Source organism: Tyto alba, unplaced genomic scaffold, assembly GCF_018691265.1.
Source record: "Tyto alba isolate M040663 unplaced genomic scaffold, T.alba_DEE_v4.0 Super-Scaffold_22, whole genome shotgun sequence".
In the NCBI taxonomy this organism is placed as follows: Eukaryota; Metazoa; Chordata; class Aves; order Strigiformes; family Tytonidae; genus Tyto; species Tyto alba.
This window is the reverse complement of record NW_024881296.1, coordinates 27425172-27448921: the sequence shown is the minus strand read 5'-3', so window position 1 is coordinate 27448921 and position 23750 is coordinate 27425172. Positions and strand designations below refer to the sequence as shown.

Here is a 23750-nt window from a genome sequence, read left to right as displayed (position 1 = left end):
AATAAACAATGACAAAAATCTTGTATTTAAAAACCAAAATGTAGAGTTTCATAAGCAACTTGACATTCTATCACTTCAACAATATAGCCAGCAAGAGTAAGGGACATCAAAAAAAAAAAAAAAAAGGAATAGGACATGCTTGATTTTAGAAGTGCTGAAGGATTGTCACCAACCTTAGGAGTCAGAAAAAAGGAAAAGATATGTACACAGATGAACTCAACAGCTTTGCTACTACTGTAACTTCTATATCTTCAAAGCTGGTAGTCAGCTCTATTCTGAACTAAATATTTTTAAAAGCTTTCAGCTTTTGGTTAAGGCAACCTATGAAAATGAAAGATGCTATTACAGCATCAAATAGACTGTTTCCTTAAGGACACACTCTTACCCTTAAAACCTGTGCAAAGATTGAAGTTTTTTCCCCAGAAATGAGGAGTCTTGCCAAAAATGACAAGATTTGTGTGAAATTAATGTAGACAGAAAAACGGATCTCAGAATAATTTGTCACAATTGATGATTCCAGAGCACCTGGTGAAGCACAATTCCAGGTGGAAAGTTTATGAGACTCACCTGACTAGTTACCAGTAAAGAGGAAAATTCTACTCAAGAACATCAAGATTTTTCTGAATTACCCAGTCTCCAAGGATTACTCTAACCTCCTATGACACTAAAGTTTTCGAAAACATTAAGACACGTAAAACAGGACCCAGAGATGAGAATCCTGCAGAGATGACTTCCCTGTCTGCCAAGGTACATTCTTACCTGGGTTTTTGTTTGTTTGTTTGTTTTTTTCCTCAAAACAGCAGGTACATTAATCTAATGAAGTTGACTTGAGACCTTTACCATACACAGTTATCTCAGGCATACTTTACTTCAAGTTCATTTCAGATCAGAAGTTATTTTGCAGGTTTACAAGTGTGTGTCTATTAAATGAGGGCGACAGAGAATTAAAAAATTCTATCTATATACACATTTGAGGAAAATACAAACAAACAAAGAAGCAGAAATGTCTACCATGAGATAACATTTAAATTTTCAAGGATCAAGTGAGAAAATTAAGTTTTAAGCAGAAGTTGGTTGCATGGTAGATGAAATTATCTCTCTCCACACCAAACATCTCTAGTACTGGGTATATTTCTCAAGCCATTCAGGATGTAATATAACCTAGTCAAACAAGAATTCACGTCATTACACTTATAAAGAGGAAAAAGTAAGCCCTTCTGGACCAAGAAGTTTTACATCATTTCAGTACAAAACTACTAGGTTTACACTAATAATAGAAGAACTATTTCTAAACCAATTTCAAAGACATTTGGACAGTAAACAATTTTAATGGTTATATAAGGCAAAGGATGGTCACTTAACAAATGTAATCTTCATGCTGCCGCAATATTGGCTAATCCAAACTCAGGAGTTTAAACACAGTCTTAAAACTAACAGAATTCTTTTTCAGTATTTCCAGTAATATAAGTATGATAGTCAAGTAAAGTTCCTATTATGGTGATACAGACACTTTTGCAATGTTATTTTTGTCCTCAAGGGAGGTTTCTACTTTTCAATGTCACTAAGTTAGTCTCCAGCTTTCTTTTTATTTCATTATGAAGGAAAGTGATGTAGATTAACCGTCCCTTCTGATTGCAGTGCTCATGATCTTGCTTACATCATTTAGCATAAGTTTAATATAACATATTCACAAAATTGTCCTTAGTGACATACTGAAGTAGCATGTTGCTTTAATGTTAATACAATTTGGGAAAACAGCAGTAATTTTTACTGCTTTTATTTTTACTTGTATAATAACAGTTTCAACACTGTGGGTGTCCAGGAGTCAGAATTATTGACAAACTTCTCCAGTTATCACTTTCTGATGCTATAGATCCCCTCTACTTTGCTCCAAGTCACACAGCTTACACAGAAAGACAACTGTGCAGTTGCCTACTGACTTCTTTCTTATCTCATCCAATGGAAAAGTTTGTCCCTGTTTCCTGGCTTAGGTCTGAGCTGCTATTTACAAATTCATAACTTCCAAGTGGAATTGCTGTTGATGTAAAGCATGTAAAATAAAGACAAAATGCTAATTTCTCAGCATCAAGATGATGCTTATAAATCTCCACTGGTTCTCAGTTCAAATAATATTTTAATATATTGATTCATGAACAGTAGACTATGAGAAGGAAAATAATTAACCTGCATCTAAATTTCGATCAATAAACATTGAGAAATCTGTACTCTTCTGTACAATGCAGAAAAAGGCATGTGAACCTATGAATAAAATATCCTAGAAGAAATGTTCTGAAGAATATCCATTTATGAAACAGCACTTCCAAAATAGCAATATATTTAAAAAAAACCCCAAACCAACAAAACTCACTTAGAAAAGGACTTGCTTAAATTGAGGCTCCCCATTCTCAAATGAATTCTGGCCCAGTGAAACAAAAACAAGCAACTAAAGCAAACACTGAAAAAATGAGTCTAGCCCAACAGCTCAAGGAAGTGCACTATAGACACTGACACAGATTTAACATAGAAGGTGCTCAGATACACTGTTGAAGAGTAACACTAAAGAACATTAAAAAATGTCATTACCAAGACAGCAAGTCTGCACAAAAAAAAAATCTTGTTAGATTTATAGTGTTTTTTTAGCATCAGAAATTCATTTTATAGTTAGCTCATATTAAATGATTTCTTCAGGATTCACTTGAAAGGTTAACCATTCAATTTACTTTGAATATTCATCAGAGCCATTTCTTCAGAAAAAGGATGGGCATCCCATGATAACTACACTTTTAGCTACTGCAGTGTAACATAAAGTCACTCTGTAACGTGGTTTGTTTTATTTCACTACATTCTTCCTCTGAGGGAAGAATACTTCTAGGTGTAATTACAGTTACAATACCTTTACCAAAGGTTAAGCTATATTTGGATAAGGAAAAGGGAGTACAGAAGGGCTCTCAGAAATTAGGCTCTGCATATAGTAATAGTTTCCCCACTAAAAGACCATGTTTGCTCATTCTTTCTTTTGCATCAGTAGACCACCTAGTAAAAACAGAACTCTGCCTGAAAAGAAAAAGACAGACAGGCTCAAGACATCGCTCAGAACTAACAGTGCCACTGAAACAGAGTTCGTGAGGAGAGCAAAACACAAAAAAGACACTTTCTAAATTATTCCTGTATTACAAACCAACCAAAATACTTGTGTCTTAATAATGCAAAGAACTCAATGAGTTCTTCAAACCTTATTCTTACTGAACAAAAGTTCACAGCTTAAAGAAAACAAAAAAAAAATCTCAGAAACAGACTCCAGAGATTCATTCATATAATTTGGGATCTCTCTCAGTATTAGGGAAGTGGACTAATCAAATCAAAATAATGCAAAATGTTTTGGACACAAGAGATATTTAAAATCCAAAAGACTATCAGAAGCAAATAAGCAATTGACGTGCTGTACCTAAAAAAGACATCTAGTCTATCGCATTTCCTTAGTAGCTAAACGAGATAAGAATTTCCTGAAAATTTTGTGGTCAAAAGTTTTTCATTCTTCCAAAAACAGACTGTTACATGGTTCTAAGGGAAGTAGAATTAAACGCTACTTAGTCAATTCCACTTTCCATACATTTTATTTTCTCATCCTAAGATTAAGAGAGAAAACAGGAAGATGGAAAAAAGCTGACAAAAATGAACTTTTTTGAACACATATGGCAAGAAAACATCTCCACTGACATCAGCAAAACTTTCTTAATTACTACTTCCAATACATACTTTTAATCAGAAATGTCTCTATTCTTAGGATAAGTTTATCTCATTTTAGATCTTCTGCTACCTAGCAAGTTATCATTCATGAAAGAATGTATCAGGTCTACATTTTCTGTAATGTAAAAAATGAGATCAGAAAGTACTTTGATACTTACTAACTGTATTTCCAGCTGTAAATTTTACAGATGAACTCATTTTGTTTTCCTCTGGGAGATCAGGTGGTTTCACAAGTAGTGGGCTAGTAGGGTTAGCATGATCTAGACGGAAAAACAAGTCTAAATAAACAAATGTATTCAAACTAGCCTTTATTTCTGATGACAAACCTTTACATTAGTTTTCTGTCCTTATCTGAAGTGTTGCACTCAAGACTAAAATGTTTGTATTTTAACACTTTCGGTGTATGAATTATTTTTATTTTAAAGTTTTATATTGTAATAGTGGTATTTATATTTTTCAGTGTGTCTTGGGTTTGAGTGAGTGGTGGGATTACAAGTTGGAAATCTTTACCTATTTACAAGGCTAAGGAAATTTTAAAAGAAATGTGTTGTGGATACTTGTTTATGTTCATATGCTGAATACTGTGCACAAGTTACATGACTTCAGTAAACAATGGCATATTTGGACACATCTATAGATTCAGGCTCCACTGCTCCTCAAGGAAAATTATCAAAACCCACCTTGCTTATTATTGACCAGAGTACTAAAAAAAAAAAGGCCTGCCAATACTCCCAAAATGTTGTCAGGTTTAAAAATAAACTCAGTATTTCTGATCACAGAAGAACAAGCTTTATCAATGCAGAGTATCTTCTCAATCTTCAGTCTCCTTCAGTATTTAACAAGGAAACCTAGACATTCTCCTGGAGGCCCAAATCAAATCTATATTATGAGGTTCCTGATCTATTCCAAGCAGTGATCTCCTATATATGGTGAAATCCTCACTGCAGCAATTGGCCAATTCAAACCCTGCACCTACATGAACAGTACTCTAATTCTTAACTCAGAAACTCTCATTACTTATGCTGGTTACAACTCCAGATATATTAATCTAAGGAGAAGGAAAAAAAGTCATCATGTTGAAGGAAGCAAAACCAACTCTAATTGTACAAAACTTTCCTCATTAGCAAGAGAAAATATCCTACCACTTCCAGTTCTTTTAAGCTCCATTTCCTGCATGTGGATTTTGCTTGGAGTCATTCTTATGGGAACTGGGTGCACGATTGCAGTGTCCTGTGGAGAAGATCAGAGTTAAGTGATGTTAATCTAGTTTTAAATTGTTCTATTAAGAGTCTCTGACACCATGCAAAATGTCATTTCTAAACAAAATTTCATAAATTTATTTTTTTACACAGTTCCAGGGAATTGAATATACCCATAAAACCAAATCTCTATAAGCTGAAGTTTTTATAATGATTTATGAAGTGTAACCTAGCATACTACTTTAAAAGGGCACTAGAAATGTTTCTACTGATAACAGTGTTTTACATAGGACCTGCATTTTACCAGCTGTCCACCACTTTTGGCGTACCAGGTATCTGTTATTTCATGTGCATTTTCAGAACAAACAAACAAACAAACAAAAAAAAATAAAACCCCACAATTTCAAAATCCCACTCCTCTGCTTTATTTATGATGCCTCAGAAACTTATGGCCCCTTTAAATAGTGTTAGTAATTTTCTCTACAAAATAGGTACTCTGTAGTATTTTAAGACAAACAGTCTCAGGAGTCTTTAAAATAGTAAAATCTTCTAAACTTTAGGATAATAAACCTTATGGAATGTAACTCTAGACAGGCGTTGACCTTAAACTTAGGCATTTTCTTTGTAGCTCAGACAAGGAACTCTTAACGTACTTTATAGACAGTCCTTTCCATTTGCTTTAGAGACTGACTGTAGATAGCTTAAAAAAAAAAAAATCTCAAAACTTTTATGTTTGTTTCAGAAGTAACCTAAAAATATGGACATAGCTGACTGAGGTTTTTTTTACTGTCATCTATATTTAGAATAACTGCACACAAAATCCCAAATTACCGTCTGTCCCTAGAAATAACAAGACGTTTCAGAACTACCCTTGTATCAGAAAATATGTTCTGACTATTCAAGTGGATCAATTCCAGAAACATAATACATTTACATGAATATTTTCCAAAACTGTTTAAACTGACTTGCACTACTCCTGTTGCAAATATAAACTCCTAAAACCACTTTCTAGTCACAGCTTGAACACTCTTTTGCACAAGGCTCTTAGGAATAGTTATCACTTTAAAATATATTGCTTTTTTTCTCCCTGTAATGGGATTATCATGCAAAGATCGCTCTTGCTGTAGCTACTTCAGTTCTCAGCTGAACATTAGATTACAGCAATTCCAAATTGATGTCTCAAACAGTTAAAAAGATTTTTATATAATGTATTCATTTAGATCACAAATCTAATTTTTACACAGAACAACTTAATATCTTACCAACTTTCACTTATAATAGGCAAGTTAGGTTTCTATATTGGGGGATGAATGTACTGCTTTACTCTTTCCACTTATCTTTTACCTTCAAAGCAGCTGCTTTTCCAACAAAGGGAGAAAATAACTGGTCTATGAATTTACTCTTTAGTTAGTTATTAACAACTGCTTGAGAAAGCCAGTTCTCTCCTTTAGGAAATCAGGAGTCATTCCATAAATCAGTCCTATGCATCAGTGTTGAGACTGCTAAAATAAGTCTGCATGAAAATTTGTTGTCATCTGTTCTTATTTTCATATGAAAATAAGGACTCTAAAGTATATATTCCCAAAGTCTGTTACCTTAGCAAGCATCAAAGATGCTCACCATTCTTTAAAATTCTCATGTACAAGCACTGTACAAAAAAACGATTCAAGAATGTGATCTCTCAGTATATTTTTTGTATTTCTACTGAATTTCTGTTTATGCACACATATAAACATACATATGGCTATATATATATATATGAGTCTTCCGTATGTCATCTGTGTTCTACTTTTTAGATTATCAATGTATGGGAAAAAATTAAAACTTCAGATTTGTCACTTATGTGTAAAAATGAATTACTATCTTATTGTGGAAAAAAAGACAGTGACAGCTCTTTACTATCAAGCAATTATACACAGTAAGAAACAACTATAAACTGATTTCCATCACGTTTACTTTGTCAAAACATAAAAATATAGTACATTTAAACCAAAAAAGTGTCTCGGACAAAAAAAGGCTGGTTTTCACTTTAAGTATGACATTTTTGTTTGTTTTGAATGTTTACTAAGGGCAATTCTGAGCACAGGGAACACTGCAGTTTGAATTCTAGCTTCCAGCATCCAGAAATGCTATTCCCACATAAATATCAGTGTCAACTCAGAGTGGAACACTGATGTATTTAAAAATATACATATATTTGTGTATTATATCTTTTCAGATGTGACCTGTTTACTATTAAAATCAGTTAAATGTGTGTTATATACATCTATTATATTTTGTCAAATGGCTATTAACACCATAATTAATTAAAATGGACACTAACAGCGGTAATTAAATCTGTAAGAAAATTAGGACAAACGCAGCAGCCAAATACTGAAGTAATTTTAATACATTTCAGAACTGCTTCAATGTCACATGCTGTGAAGTTTAAAACCGGCAGAACTTGACACACTGTAGTGAATTTCTGGCTCCCAAACTTGGCAAGGTATTTAACTGCATAATCCTTCAGAGCGCTCCTCCCTGAGTAAAGTACTAGAGCAGCACAGGTTTAGCTGGAGACATACTAAAAGCCTTACTAATAAGTAACTTGGTGAAAATATTAGCAATATGAAATACCACACCCATTAAAGCCTACTAGTTTTTTCAGTGAAGTTGGCATTGTCAGCTCCTAAGACTTTGTGCAAATCAACCTCTGCAACTTGAAAAAAAACAACCGAAACAACACCGAAGACAATCTAAAATAGGACTAGTTTATAACTAGAAGTGCCCCTTGCCTTGACTTATAAATATTTTCAAAAAATCATTATGTTTAAATACTTTGTGTAATACAGGTTTTGATAGCAGTGTTGTATTACATCAAAACAAAGGGAAAAAAGCATTCTTTGCACTCAGATATTAAACATGAGCAGTACTAGAAAATCTATATTCCTTAAATAAGCAAAAATATTAAGAAGCCTGCCACCATTTCCCAAAAAGCAGTCCATGGAATCATGCATAACAGCTAAATACAATGAATGGAAATTCAGTGTTAATAAAATTAATTTCAAACAAGCAAGCTAAGTGATTGACTTACAGGATCAGCTGGTGCAATGTTAGAATCAAATTGGGTCAGAGTTTGTGAGCTTGAAGAACGTTCGCTAAATGTCTCCCACTGCTGAACAGACAGAGGAGAGAAGTCAGCATGATGAGAAAGATGGGAGTAAAAGATCACTGAGGAGATTTAGCACAGTAGTTCGGAGGTTGCACTGGAAAGTACAATATTTGCACTGGACAGTACTTGACTCAGAAAGCACACTAATACATATTAAGTATTTCTATTTCAGTCTGAGATTGACAGATTAACTTGGTTGCACAACAGTATTAATCTTTACATTCATATCTCAATGAAGATACAGGTGCACAGGCAACACAGAAGTACCTTCAGAGTTCATGTTTTCGAGTGAAAATCATACAAGTAAAAAAGCCAGTTAAGCCATTCAAATACTGTAAAGATAAAATCAGTGACACGTTGTGCATATTTGTAATTATAAAATCCAGAGAAAGGTTCCTCAGCTTTGTAGCTGCCAAGTTGCAAACTTATTTCATAAATGCTGATTTTCTTACAAAATCCCAGACAGAACACTGAGCAATTACATCAGTTCAGCTTGCCAGTGCAACCCCTGAGAAGTGATTCTATGCTGTAAAAGAGCATTTTTACAAGTCTAAATCACTGACAAGGCAAAGAATTAAATTCAAACATATTGTTGATTGCTAAAAGTAAATAAGTCAATCTCTGAACAATTTTATAAAATATAGGCATGCTGTATCAATACATGGCTGTCAAGAGTCCTCATGCTTAGTAAGTCAAGTTACAGCCACAGCTGGACCAACAAAGTACCAAAGTACATAAAATTAGTCTGTGATCCAGAAACCAGATTACAAATCATAAAAGGAATGCTAAACTTGTTATATTTTGGTAAAATAACATGTAAATATTAACCAAGTTTCAAACACTACAACAACAATTACAAATACAAAATTTTTAGTGCTCAGAAAATTTGAAAAAAGTGATGTTAGTATAGTTGGGAAAACAAATCAGTATTCTTGTCCAATCTCTGTAGGCAAATCAATATAAATGATTCCAGAAGATACAGGACAAACTATATGGTGTTAGTCAACCTAATCTCATATGTGCTCCTCTACTCTGAACTGTATTTGGTGAATGGCCTGCATGTGAACCTAGCTTAAAACAGTTATTTCAGAAATAACTCTTTATGGTAATTCCTAAATAACTTGTTTTCAATCAGCAGAAATTAAATTCAGAAAAAGATTGACTAAATTTGTAAATGCTTTCATGCACGGTGTCACTCCTTGTAGACAGAGCTTTATCTCCTCATTTCAGACTTTAAGGCAAAGATTATGGGATACTGTTCATATGGATTTGGGGGAGTTGTTTTTTCCCCTTGTTTTGTTGCTGCTCTTTGGTTGGTTTTGTTTTGTTTTTTAAAACACAAGAAACTACACCCTTCATGGACAGAATCTAACAAAACCTTTTTAGTAAGGATGTAAGGTTTTCCTTTCTAACTGATCTGTCCCACTCCCTGTATTAAACAGTTCATCTCTGTCATTCCACCCCTTCGTGAAGAAGCAGCATTTCAAGTAGTTTGGAGCTATACAAACCTGTTGAGTGAGACTTACTAAGTCAGAAACTTAATGACCAAGTTCTGCAAGCCTATCCCCTAGTTTGGCCTCTTGCATTTACACAACTGCTCATTTTCATGAAACATGCATTAATACTTATTTTAGTATTACCATTATTCTTTTAAACTTAATTTGGCCAGTGGCTTCAAAGTTACCAGCGAGACTGACAAACAGACCATCCGATTACAGAAAAAGTTTCTTAATTTTTCAAAACTTCCATAAAGGCATATAGCATCTAAATTACAGTTAAGATTAATGCTAAGATATTTCTTAGAGATGGATGCTGAATTTACCTCTTCTTCTACCCTTCTGAAGCCAAACTGCAGGACATTTATTACTTGTCCTCAGGGTCCCCAGCTGGGCACAGACAAATGAACACCAACAACTCCTGACTGCTCTGGCGAATATGATATCCTACTCCATTCTGAAATACTACCAGAAGCTAGTGAACTGCTAATTCCCTGGTTAATAGAAAGCTACATATAGTAAGGATCTACTGGACAGCATCTCAGACTGTGCAAGGTTTAACAACATTGACAATACAACTAATTTGCTAGGATAAAACTTCTACTAGCTGAAACTAGAATGCTTGGCTTCTAGACTTGCAAAAAAGTTTCAAAAATACTGTGAAAAAGTTAATTACTAGAAATTAAAACTCACAGCAATCCCAACAGTTACTAAAACATTTGCAACAGGGTGCAACAGTTGTGAACTCAAAAGCAAATCTCCAATCTGTGTCAAAGCTAATATGACCATATGACAATGGACTGTTTTCAACAACTATTTAGTAGGGCTTTTCATTTTTTTTAAGCTCTCAGAACTGAGTGCTCTGCCTTGGGACTGGATGGAAAAGATGTCTGAAGTGAGAAAGAAGGGGTGAGTGAAGAGATGAGAATGTGAAGCATGTAATATCCAGAGTTAGGTGGATTTTCACAGTGCTCTTTATTCTGAAGCTTTAGTTTGATGTCTTGGTCCATACTTGTGAGCTTACAGTAACTGAGCCTGGCAACTGGAGTCTAAAAATCAACTATGAGCTAAAAAGAACAGACTAACCAGCAGTTTTGAAACTAACAGCGATAAAACTGCCTGGAAAGGCAGATGACCCAGAGATGTATAGCTTTTTCATGCAATCCATTTGTTGATGACAGTTGTAAGAGATGCAAAGAGGAAACAGAGTGGTGCCTGCAGTAATACCAGAAATTTTTTCATGGCATTAAGACCTTGAGGACTTTGACCTGACTCATGTTGAAAAGAAAATGCTGAGGAGCAAGAAGCATGCACAGCAATATAACTGAAAAAAATCAGAAATTCCTTTGTGTTAGAACAAAAAATTCTTAACATTTAATAAGTTTTCAACTCTTAATTTAGTATAGTTAGTATTTGGTAGTATATTTAGTGTAAGAACTTTTCCAAACCTCTTAAAGATTTACTAGACTTTCAGACAGGAAATGTCACATTATCTATCTTAATGGACAAAGTCAGTTTTGCAAGACAAGATTTTGGCTGTCAGAATTGTCATTAACTTTGTTCCACTAGTGCAATTACCCTATTCAATTGGTTTCAGTTGCATGGGACACTGAAGGAATCTGTTCGATTATGATGCAGCTTACTGAATTATTATATTATTAAATATTTATTGCAAACATGAAGGAATGTATCAATGCAAATTTTAATACAGTTGCAGACATTTACAGGTCTTTAGCAACAAGTGAGTATCTGCTCACCTCCCTCCTAAAACACAGCTTCCTACCAGCAGTCTAGGAGTCGCTCTGTCAAACAGAACCACTAGAATCACTAAATTTCCTACATTTTTTATTTGGTAAGGACATCAATGTGAGGCTAGCATTTGTCCTTAAGAGGAACAGCAGACTTCACAAAGTCCTTCCACCTGAGAGAGGAAGAAAATGTCCTCTGCTCCCAATTAAAATCCTAAAAAACACACTTAATTTTCTGTTCTATGCTGACTCTCCTTTGATTTGTCTAAGTCTTTTAGTACTGATCTTCCATTCAGCCTAATTAAGAAAGAAGGCAGGCATAAAAAGCTCTTGCAATAAGGGAAACAGGTAAGATAATGCTCAGCTACTGACAGAACTATCTTAGATGGTAAAATAAGTTTTAGATTCTTCCTGAGAGTCTTGGATTATTAAAATGTTTCCAAAAAATAATTTTAGTACTTTGCCATTTTTTCCCCTTATAATGAAAAATAACCATATATCATCCTTGTAATATGGCTGCAGTCAGGAACTCATTTGAGTCTCTGAAGTAGGTCTTACAATAAAACATTGGTTTATACTAAGTCAAAGACAAAAATGTTAAAACGGAGCAACAAGAAAAACTCTATGAATAAATCCCTTACAGGCTTTTTAAACAATGGACATTTGTGGAAAAAAAAATACAAAAAAAGATTTTTAAATCCTCCTTAGTAACTTCAGTTTCAAATTCTGACAAAATGCAGCTTTATTATATAAGACTGATTATATAGCAAATATATATTGTAAAGGATGATAAAACAGCAGCACATAACAGTAAAAATTTAAAATTTAAATAAATTTAGCCAACAGTTGGCTTCAGATTCAACTTTGAGTCTTGCTTCTGAAACAAACCCAGAGCTAGGACTTCTCTACATAACTGGTGAGATAATCACCTCCAGAAATAAGTTTTGATGTCCAGATGATTCAGAAATTTATTCTGATGTTCTGCGTAAGTGTTGGCTATAAAAACCCTTTAGAGGTAACAAAAAAGACCCACCCTAAATAAAAAAAACCCAAAAGGAATGTATTCAACTTTTCCAATAAAGCCATGACGTAAATTTGTGATTAATATAAAGCTTAATTACCATAAATGACAACATTTTAAGTAGTAGCTCATCTTACAACAAGACAGAAAAATCAGAAGGAAAACGTTACCTTTTTTACAATTTAACATCTGTAGAATCCTTGTGTGTCTACTGTCCTGCTAACTTTTTCACAATTAGTAATCAACAATCCACTTATGATGAATTATGGATGCATACACAATTTAATTATTGACTGGCAATGAAATAAGTCTTAAATAAAAGTGCTAACCTCACTGCTCTGATTCAATTCTGGCCAGGTCTGGTTTAGGGATGGCATTGATGGAGACTTGCTTGGAGGTGCTTCTGCTGGAGAGCTGGAGTAACCTACCTCACCAGTCTGTTCCCCAACTTCTGAAATGACAGGAATCACTATAAACCAAAATCATGAATTGCATTCAGTTTATTCTCAGAAGACCTGCTCACATCTTATGGAAAGAGCAAAGTATCCTTTGGTTTCATCTTTTCCAAGTAAATACTTAGCAGCAGACAAAAAACCCCACTCATTCAAGTCAAATATGCTATTTATCAGGTGCTACTCTTATTTTGAGGATCTTTCTGAAAATTGGACTTTGAAGATTACTCTGTACCATACTATCTCCCTGTGTGGCTTTTAAGCTTCCTTTGGCTTTTAAATAGCACTTTTAGAGTTTGATTCCATGTAGAAATAAATATAATTATTTATTACATTATAAGAAAATAACTTCACACTAACGTTTATTACAACAAATCCAGCACTGAGAAGTTTATCTTAAGAATAAAATACTTCCTTACACAAAAGGTTAAAGCAAAACCAGTTTATGAATGCAAACACAAACCAAAACATGAAAACAGAGATGAAGAAAACCATTCCCTTAAATTATTCTCCAAAGAATATTTTAAGTTTTAAGCCTCCTTACTAAAACAACGGCGTTTCCATTCACTACCTTTTCTAAATTGAGCAAGTCTAGCAGCTGTCACATTGCAACTGTACATTGTTATAATTATTTCAGTTTTCTCTAAGCTTTCAGCAAGTACAGTCCTTTGCAGAAGCACTCCTTCAGTTGAGTTGTACAAATTCTCATGATGCAGCACGCTTATTTTTGATCTGCTCAAACCATAAAAGAATTGGGTAAAGCAAATCTGAACAGTAGATTAAGTATTCCGCATAACAGTAAAATCCTGCTTACAGTGTCTTCTATTTTGCTAGATACCACACTACAAGCTAAAGCAATGCATTGAAAGACTCAAAAAAACTAAATTCAGACAACAGCTGTATAATGTAACAGGAACAGTTAAAAGAGTGACCAGTAAGTAGCTAGATATATTAACAAGATGTTTGAGGTCCACAGAATTAAAACTCTGAACAAGACAGAATACTGCACATGAGAAAGATTGCTCAATTAAATTACCATTTAGAAGAACTGCTTGACACATATGTGATTGAAGATAACTGCCACAAGAACGTGCAATGCACTGTACCAAAAATTTATTAGAATTTATAAAGGAGACTCGTTTCAGTCTCCTGAAGAGACGAACTCTGCAGCCTGGTGTTTTGCCACGACAGCTCTATGTTCTGTCTGATGCTTTCCATTCAGAAGGAACTTGTAACAAATCCAGTGTCAAATTGAACTGGAAATACTTGAATAGTCAATAGTGACCAACTTCACCTTTGAAAAACAACCACCACCCGTTATTATCTCCAAAGTGCTGCTGGCGACAGCAAGAGCCACAGCCTAAAAAGAACAGCCAAAACATGGAAGGCCAGAAAGAAATTAGTTGTCCCATCTTGAGGCCAGGGGAGGCTGAGGTGCTACTGACATGAGAAGGGCCACACACAGAAACTAGTAACTCATCAAAATTTCAAAGGTCTTGTAAACCTCTATAAATAGCCAGACATCAGGTTGAGACTCAATTTCCCAAAATTGTGCCCAGCACCTAGCATCTTGTACTACCGTCCTTTAGGAAAAATGGCTTTACAAATTATTCCAGATAGAAACTGCATTTAATACCTGCTTCAGGTAAAAAGCATCTGGCAATAAAAAATAGGGTACATCAAGCTGGTATTTACATCAGTGATGTCACCAAGTAGTCAAGACAACATGCTGTGGCTATTGTACAAAAAATAATATATGAAGTTCAAAATATGCCAGTGGTAATGTTTTGGGAATGCATATTGTTTATCAATTGCTCTGAAGTGAAATATGAATAAAAGTTTTCTAATGAGTTAAAACATGACTCAACATTCCATTTCAACCATGGTGCCTAGATAACTGAACTAACCACTAGTGTTAAACACAAGGTCAAAAGATAAGGCTGAAAACTGCTGTGGATAGGCTACACAGTTACCTGTAATGCAAGGAATTTTGCAAATATCCAAATGAAACATGTGTTTCCCATGGAAAACTTCAGGGGTTAAAGTAATTAAGTTGTGCAAGACACACAGCATGGTAGATTCCTTTTCTTACAGAGAAATGGCATTGTTGTAGCAGCCCAAGCAAAAAACTAATTCACAGAAAAGCAAAGCTTGCTTTGAGTTTTGTAAAGGGTTGGTAGCTTTTACTAACTGAAATAAAACTTTGTTTAAAGGAAAATATTCACATTTATTTACATAACAGGAAGCGAGACTAGTGCTCTTTTCAGTTGTAGATCATAAATTCTGCCAAGATAGATGCAGATGTTATTAGCAGTATTCAATTTGAAAAATAAATGTAGAAGCACTTAGAGAAGTATTTGTACAACTGCCTGACTTCATGCTCCAATTTTCATTCAGTGCAGTTTTCTTCTAAAGGCTGTTCTTACAGATATATCTTGCTCATTCTGAAAAGTTGACATTATCTATCTACAAATAACTACAACACAGTGTTAAATCTTAAGTGGAGCTGCTGCAATCCAAATAATTCTTTGAAATATACGATGAAATTCAAAATACTAAAACCATTCAAATGTATTGTAGAATTACCACATTATTCTAAGAACTTAAAACACCTTATTTCTCTCTCTAGTCAGCAGAAAGATATTAGCACCTCATTTTATATTTTTTCCTACTAAAATTCTGTAGATGCATAGTGCTATACCAGAAAAATTACTAACTACACAAATGCTTTATTATACAACAGGCCTATGTCATGTGAGAGAAATACATATCCTTGGTCATTAAACTAGATGCAAAACAAAGCCAACAGGTAAATAGGGTTTGGGACACCCACAGCTGGTCACATAATAGATTCACATGGGCTGATGAGGGAGAGGCTGCCAGAGTAGACCACAAACATTCTGCCCTCCCTCCATCTGAACAGAGACATAGGGTGCAAGGAGCCCTCTGTTACTTTTCTTTCCGCTGGCCACTAGTTCAAAAGTCAGAATGGAAAGAGACAGCAAGTTTCAAGCACAGAGAGGGTGGACGATCAAGGGCAAACTTTCTAACAAAAGGACAGAATTAATAATGGTACTGTTAACTTCTGAAATAAAGTTTACCATCTTGCACATTGGTTTAAAAAGACACTCAAGTAATTCACCTTCTTCAACAGTTTAAAAGCATGTTATTCACAGTGGAGGCTTCAGTCAACATAAGTTCATTAACAATTTATTTCTTTAAGAAAGTTGTATCCCCTGAAAAAAGAGCACTCAGAAAGACACTCCAGTGCCATACGTTACAGTTTCTATTTCTGAGAAAGCTGTTGGAAGCAAGCTTTATTGAAATACAGCTTTTATGGGAACTAAAAAGAAAAATTTACAGAAATTTAACTGGTTGATCTTTCTGGGCTGATTTACAGTCCTTAAGGTGAACCCTTGTAATTTAACATGCACGCTGGTCTGCAAATAGACCTATGAGTAACTTTTAATTTAGATTAAAATAGTAAATGTATACTGGAGATTCAGACTGTTGTAACTAGAAATAAAACTACAGACACATCAATAACTACTTCTAAAGTCTTTCATTCAACATGGAAGTTTTGGTGATAAATCATGTTAGATTTGACAAGATTAGCTATTTCCAATACTGGTGCCCCAAATTATTAAAACACCCCCAAACAACTAAAAATAAAAAATTAAATCTAGTTAATTGAATAAAATTCAACAAGTTTGCAAGAACTATCAATTTTCATTGTAGCTATTAATAACAGAAGAACCAAGTATCAATTGTAACTTTTTTTTAAACACAACTTCCACAACATGGTAATCTTTTAACATTCACTAGAACATAACTTTCCTTTAATACCAGAGAGGAATGCATTTTTTAATTTTAATTTTCCTACATTTAAAAGTAGTTTTTCCTCAAATTTAAAGACCACTTTGTACCTCATGAAAATAAGTTCAAGTTTTATATTAAGACAGTCACCTGCAAAGTAAGAACAATAAAACATACACATAACACTTTTTGGTTTAATGTCCAATTTGTAAATTTTCCAGACAACTTCAATTAAATGAAAAAAGCTTTGCAATCTACTACCAACAAAGGCAGTAGAAGATCGGATACAGATACTAACCATTGTTTCTAGAAATAAATGTTACTCTATTTCCTATGAAGATTTGGCCATCAAGTTAACACAAAAGTAGGTTTTAGACACTTGCTAGGTATTCACCCAATTAATTGCAGGTATTACTTATGAATGTCTTCCTCATAGCAAAATGCTTACTCATACTGAAAACACTTCAGTTGCAGCAGACTGCTGTTGGAAAGGTTCTTTTAGGAGCTAAATTACTCCCACAAAAATTGGTTTAATTATTAAAGCAGAGGTAGTAAGAGCCACAGTATCTAGCTTAAGAACTCATCAATAACCATCAGATGAAAGTCTTTGACAACCTACAGACACAGCGTGAGAAATAAAATCCTACGAAATCATAGTACCTGTGCACTCACAGTATAACCTGACTTTCCAAGCAAAGACTGCCTGTTGAAAAAGTAACCTAGAGCAGTTTTAAAGTATTCTGTCTCCTTTATCTGTTTTAAAATTAAAAAAGGAAGATGGCCACAAACATCCTGTTTTTAAACACCACTTTTATATGAAATAATAGTTGCTTTTCACTTATGGGACTTCTGGCACATATTAACAAGCAGAACTCATACTAATGCATCATGCTCATAACAAACTTGTAAGTATCTGCTGACACACTGTAACAGCTACACCATTGTTTGAAAACAGTGAAATTTGTGTTGAAGCATGTCTTACCTGTCGAGTCTTCCAAATCAATCAGTTTGGGCATTAAACTTTCAGGTAACTTTTCTGGCAAATCATACCCATTCTTCCTGGCAACTACCAAATGAAATGCAGCACAAAATTCATCCAATGTCAGTGCACCATCTTTATCAAAATCTGACAGTTCCCTAAAAAGGAAAACTTAGTATCAATAAAATTTCTTAAGGTTATTTTATTTCCAAAAGACACACCTCTGTTGTTCTACTTGGAAGGTCAAAGACTACAGTTTATCATTCATTTTACCATATTAAACACTTGATATTAACACTACATACTTCACTCTTCAAAGATGATGAGCCTTCTAACATTTCTTAGAGCTTAAAGGTCATTTAACCCACTTCTACCTCTCCAGGTTCTTCACTCACTTAAGACAGTGCTACACAATATTATTGGCCTCAGATTTTTGGCAAAGTATATTAAGAAATGACAGTGCTGAGGCAATATGATTTGTTTTAAATGGAAAAAGTACCTGAATTAGAAATCATTACCTTGAAAGAAAGATCAAATCTGCCAAGGTAAGTCATTTAATTATAGCCTGCAATGATGCGGTACAAATACAGTGAAATACAAGGTTTGCACCAAGTCAAAGATAAATTTGTCATCAAGTTCCATGAATTGCATCTAAAAATATTTACATCTGTACATTTAAATTAAATTTATTTAGACTTGAATATAACTAAATAAATAATTTAAAATAACTGTATCTTTAACAATAAAAACTTCAAATAAATTACTCCTTAATCTGAAGTGTTTGAAATTTCTTCAAAAGCTCAAAATGCCTTGTAAATAGTGTCAGCCTAGACCCACTAAAGACCACTAACTACTGGTATAAACGCGAGTAGGACTGAACATGCTACAGTACTAGTAAAATTTCACTTAATAATAACTTCTAGTAAGTAGATTATTAGATGACTGACAGATAGCTGTCACCTTTCTAAATAATTATCCCAAATAAAGACACATCACACTTACCAAATATGAGAAAGTTCAAGAATAGGTAGTTTTGACTTAGTGAAAAATTCTTTAGCTGCAGATCCTGAAAAATTACAACAACCATTTTTAATATTTAAAGTGAGTTAAAGGATTAGAAGACTTAGTTATGGTGAAGGAGATGAGCTATTTTGCAAAGGTTTTGGAAAAAAGTGGCACTAATTACTGGGGTTAAATCAAGGGAAAGGGCAAATTAGTTTCAAGTCCTTTCTTGTGTTACACTGGAGTTTACTAGAACATTATCAGTAAACTGCAGAACTTTCTTCAAAATAATATGCAAACCTAAGTATACAACAAAGTTTGTAACAGAACTGCTGCACCCACAATTATATTCTTTAAAGGGTTACTTACCTGGTATAAATCCATTCAGATCAGGTTGAATGGTTTTAAACTGATTAACATAATACTGCCTTTGTTCATCAGTTATTTTCCAGGGGTCATCATAACTACTTGATTGCCTACGAATTTCATTTGTTGTTGTAGCTGATGCTACAGTTCGTACTGTTGTCTGGTCCTGAAATGAAATATTTTTCCTCAGTATTATCTACCTAAAATGCTTCTATGAATTCTCAACTTCTTGCCTTCAAAAAAGAAAGCATAGTTAAATCTCACAGTAGTTAAACTGCAGGAAGCCATCAGCAGCATCTACAGGATGACAGGGTATTTTTGCACACTGATACATATGGATAGGAATGACTGCAGGTATGTAAGCAGGAAAAAAAAAGTATGGCACATATGCAAAAAAGCTAAACACAAATGTTTTGAAGTCACAATTGTTGACATGTTTTAAATTAGTAGATTTCAGTTATTTGTTCCAAATGAAGTCTACTCAATGAAACAAGTATCTGCTGGGTAAATAGCACTGAAGAGACTACAGATCAGATACACAGTAAACATCTACAATGAAAATTATTAAAAAAAAAAAAAGGAAAAAAAAGATTGCAACATCAATCTGAATGAAGCAAATCAAACACCAATAAAGTGTCACACCTGGACAGAAGCAGGATGCATGGCTAAAAGAGCACTGGTTGGTGGGGTATCTGCAAAACTGACCCAATTTTCTTGGTGGGGTGGTGGTGAATGGCCAGACCATATGGGATCACTAGAAGTAGATGAGCCTGAAAGTAGAAGAAACATTTCCTTTTCAAAAGACAGCCTTGAAAACTGAGTAAGAACTATGGATATGGAAAGCAGTCAAAAAAAAAAAAAAAAAAAACCCCAAAAAAACAAACAAAAAAACCCACCAAAACCCAAAACAAATCCAAAAAGTCCTGAAACATATGCTCCTGTCAGGGAGATACGCAGTTGTAGAATGGTGAAGAAAATGAAAACCAAATTGCACCAGGGTGACAAGTTCACCTCCTGACAACTCAGTGCTGTAGATTTTTACATCAGGTCAGCTTAAATCTGCACTAAAAATACAGAAGTGAGGAACAAGCTTACTGTAACGTGTGTAAAACATAAAAACCCACTAAATGGGTTTTGTATGAGTTAATACTCCAAATTTTCACTTAACTGAAATGAGCAACACTTGTATGGACAAACAGCTATTTAAAAATAGCATAAAGTATTAGCATGCAACCTTATAATCATTATTATTAAACTTTTTTCTTTTTTAGGTTTTAGTTTGCCATTCAAATAACAAAGCCTTGGAAATTCCGCTTAGGAATCAGGCTTTTGGCACAGATACATTTTTTTTTTCCAATTTATTTCTAGACTAACTTAACTCAGTTGCTTAAAAACAGGCCAAGAATAATAGAAGGCATCCATATAGAGTGCTGACATCTGCTATGTATTAACTATCTGGAATACGCTAATTGAGATTCACCAAGTGCCTTGTTATAATCTACTTCTGAAGTACTGCCGAAGTTCAGTGTCTTAATATTAAAATAACAGTGAAGCAACTATAGAAAGATTTGACCACCCACTGCTCTATCTACAAAACCCTCAAAATTCTCTTAAATTGCAGTTGCAAATTAAAATTTAAGGAACTCAGATCAGAGGGGAAAACAAACCATCCAGAACAAGTCTGGAAGAATCCCAGGACTCCATTCTACTCCTGGACTCTGAAAAGAAATGCTGTAACTCTTTAAGTCTAAACAGCAGTTGTGAAACTGGTTAATACTCTTCTTGCACAACAAAATGCTTTCTCTTGGAATATGTTAAAGTCATACTTAGATAGTAATTTCTGCCTTGTGTAAAAGCAGATTTCATTTTACAAGGCAGGTCAATTTCTTGTGAGTTTCTGTAAATTCTCCACAAAACACATAAACAAGAAATATGATATTAATATAATAATTCTAATCCTGCCAATTTAATCTAAATTGAAGCAATAAAACACAAAAATTTATTGCCAAGATGCTGACTGAAAAATATTGCTATGAGAGGTCCATTTATGTATAGGTGATCTATTTATGAAGCTGACAACTATCAACAATTTCAGGTTCTTGGAGACTGATGAGACTACTGCAGATTGTGTGCTAGTTAAGAGAGTAAAGGAAATCTAAAAATCAGTGATGCACAGAGGGCTAACATTTAAAGTGACAGTAACACTTAGTATATAAAATTGCTATTTAATATCTGGCAGTATGCCATTACTCTTTCATTCCATAAATGACCTTCTTCCTAGCAGAAAGTAATGAGAGAAATGCTTAGAACTGGTTTATCTTTGCTCTTCCCCTACAGTAGCCACAATTGTGCACAACACATTTCATCTTTTATTACATAAAGTAAAAATTAAGATTTCCAGGGGGAGAAAGATTTTTCAGAGGAGATAAATATACAAAATCAAGAGGATACATTATTTCTAAATTTAATCAAAATGTAAGAATACCACCAAGGGGTTTTTTTTTGTTTGTCTGTTTGTTTGGGTTTTTTTGTTTTGTTTTGTTTGTTTGTTTGTGTTTTTTTGTGTGTGTGGTTTGTTTGTGTTTTGTTTTTTTTTTTTGTTTGTTTGTTTTGTTTTTTTGTTTGTTTGGTTTTTTGTTTGTTTTGGGTTTTTTTTTGTTTTGTTTTGTTTTTTTTTTTGTGTGTGTGTTTTTTTTTTTGTGTGTGTGTGTGTTTTTAAAAAGGGGATTTTTACTAGGATAAAAAGCCACTATTAGATATTCCTTTTGTTCCCAAATATGTCCTCCACTTCTGGAACCTCCTGATGTTGCCTGGGGCTTCTATTGACTTTATCCAAAATTGCTGAGAATAAAGCAAATGAGTCTGAAAATGCTTTTTGCCTTGGCGTTCTTCAGTAGCGGTAAAATACTAGAAAGAAATGTGCAGAAAAGCTCAGTCTTTCTCAGCACAGGGATAACAGACAACAAGATCCATACAAGTCCTTCTCATCTCTTCTATGGATATGCCACACTCAAATTTTACTTTTGATACAATGGCTCTCTGCCCTCCAGACACTGACATTTTTACCACTGACCTTATTTGTTTACTCCACCCTTACTTCCCCCAACAACTTGCCTTAGTACAGTTCAATTTGTACCCAACTTAGCACTCTTCCATCACTGTCAAAGCACTGCTTTGAAAATGTCAGTAGCACCAAACTGTCATACTTTCCAAATACTTTTTAAGTATTCCAAGAACCATTTCCTTTCTCCCCTACTCAAATAATCCCAACAAGACCACTCTTGCTTTTCCATTCCTGTTATTCACTCCGCAATGCAATGTTTTAGGACACAGGATGGGAAGGCTGGAAAACACTGGAGAAAGACTACTAGTAGCTGTGGACAACTGGATCTACACACATTCAGGGACTACCATCAGCCATTAACTCAATTCTCAATCATTACATGTACACCTATTTAACATTTGACTTGGAGATAGCCACCCTGCACTTTCTTCTCAAACTGCAAAACCAGACTGGGAACACTGAGGTAGAAGGAAAAGTGGAAGAAAACTGGGTCACAGAGAAGACTCAGAACTATCAGTGTATTTTTATTTTCTGATTTGTAACTCAATGAAGAAACAACCTTTAACAGTCTCTCTGCATTTTCATCAGTGAAAACACCATTATGGAATGGAGAGTAGGCCTAAGACCAATTATTAGATTTGAACTAGCTGGTGAAGTCTAATGCACTGTTTAGTATGAAGACCTAACATTCCTGTGGCTGCTCTATATCCTTCTTCTCTATCTTGAATATCTTACCACCACATTGATAACTTATCAAAAATGATCCCATCTACAGTAGGAGAAAAGTCACCCCTCTCACTTTAAGCTACAAACGTCCATGTAAGAAATGGTCTATCTAGATAACACCCGAGTAGCTTGTAGTTTTCAGTAACTATACAAATGTAGGTTTAGGCTGAGAACTAAATTTGCAACTAACTTTGTAAGATAGCAAGAACTCTCCTTACCACCAATTTGTGATGAAACAAAACCAGAAGGCAAGTACAGTTTTGACAATAAAACAAAACACTGTAGAGCTCATCCCTCCCTGAATCACATCCAGGTAAGAATAATCCTTAACTCATAACAGGGACAATTATCAACAGTTACTGAAGCAGTAACTAGGAGACAAAGTAGTTATTTAGTCCCCCGCAAGCACAGTAAGTATCTTTGGACTCTAAAAGATGCAAGTGAACTGTTCACACCACAGACATGTTCTGCTTCTGTTAATAAAGTTTTCTGGTTCTTGATTTCATGAACTGCAGCAAAATCTCTCCCAACAAGGAAAAGAAAGAAGTGTGGCTTAGGGCTGCAAGTTCTCATACATATTCAGACATCAAAACAGAACTTTGATGCAATGCCAAAGAAAGCTAACAGAGGTCCTATGACTGAACAGAAGACTTCAGATTTTTTTTTTTTTTTTTTACAAGTTTGAAATCATTATTTGGATACTACCAACATAAATGCTGTTTTGCTTGCAGTCCAAACAGACTACAAGGTAATGAAAAATAATTTCTAGCCTCTATCCTGACTGTCATTTGATGTGAGGAAGGGGTTCTTTCTCCCAAGTTTGTAACCATCAGCATCCTTCTAGCAGCTGATGCTGCAGTGCAAAATGAGATGAAAAGGTAAAAATATGAAGTATTTTTTTTTCCCCTCTCTTGTATACAGGAACAAAAGTTTCTCATCTCATATACAATTCTTTTTCCAACAAGGAGTTCAGTCATCCACTG

General features: G+C 34.4%; 1 protein-coding gene across 11 annotated transcripts in view; it reads right to left on the bottom strand.

Annotated features, from left to right (window-relative positions):
• Window positions 1–23750, bottom strand: part of REPS1 (RALBP1 associated Eps domain containing 1) — a 67463-nt gene that overhangs the window by 10129 nt on the left and 33584 nt on the right. For 4 of the 11 annotated variants that reach the window (XM_042796245.1, XM_042796237.1, XM_042796236.1 and 1 more), the window contains 8 exons: window positions 19620–19747; window positions 18981–19143; window positions 18612–18675; window positions 17613–17767; window positions 12692–12831; window positions 8020–8100; window positions 4890–4977; window positions 3906–4007 (listed from right to left, as the gene is read on the bottom strand). In XM_042796245.1, the coding sequence (XP_042652179.1) occupies window positions 3906–4007; window positions 4890–4977; window positions 8020–8100; window positions 12692–12831; window positions 17613–17767; window positions 18612–18675; window positions 18981–19143; window positions 19620–19747 (921 nt within the window). The remainder of the gene's footprint in view (window positions 1–3905; window positions 4008–4889; window positions 4978–8019; window positions 8101–12691; window positions 12832–17612; window positions 17768–18611; window positions 18676–18980; window positions 19144–19619; window positions 19748–23750) is intronic. The other 7 variants (XM_042796241.1, XM_042796239.1, XM_042796238.1 and 4 more) reach the window with 6 other exon arrangements.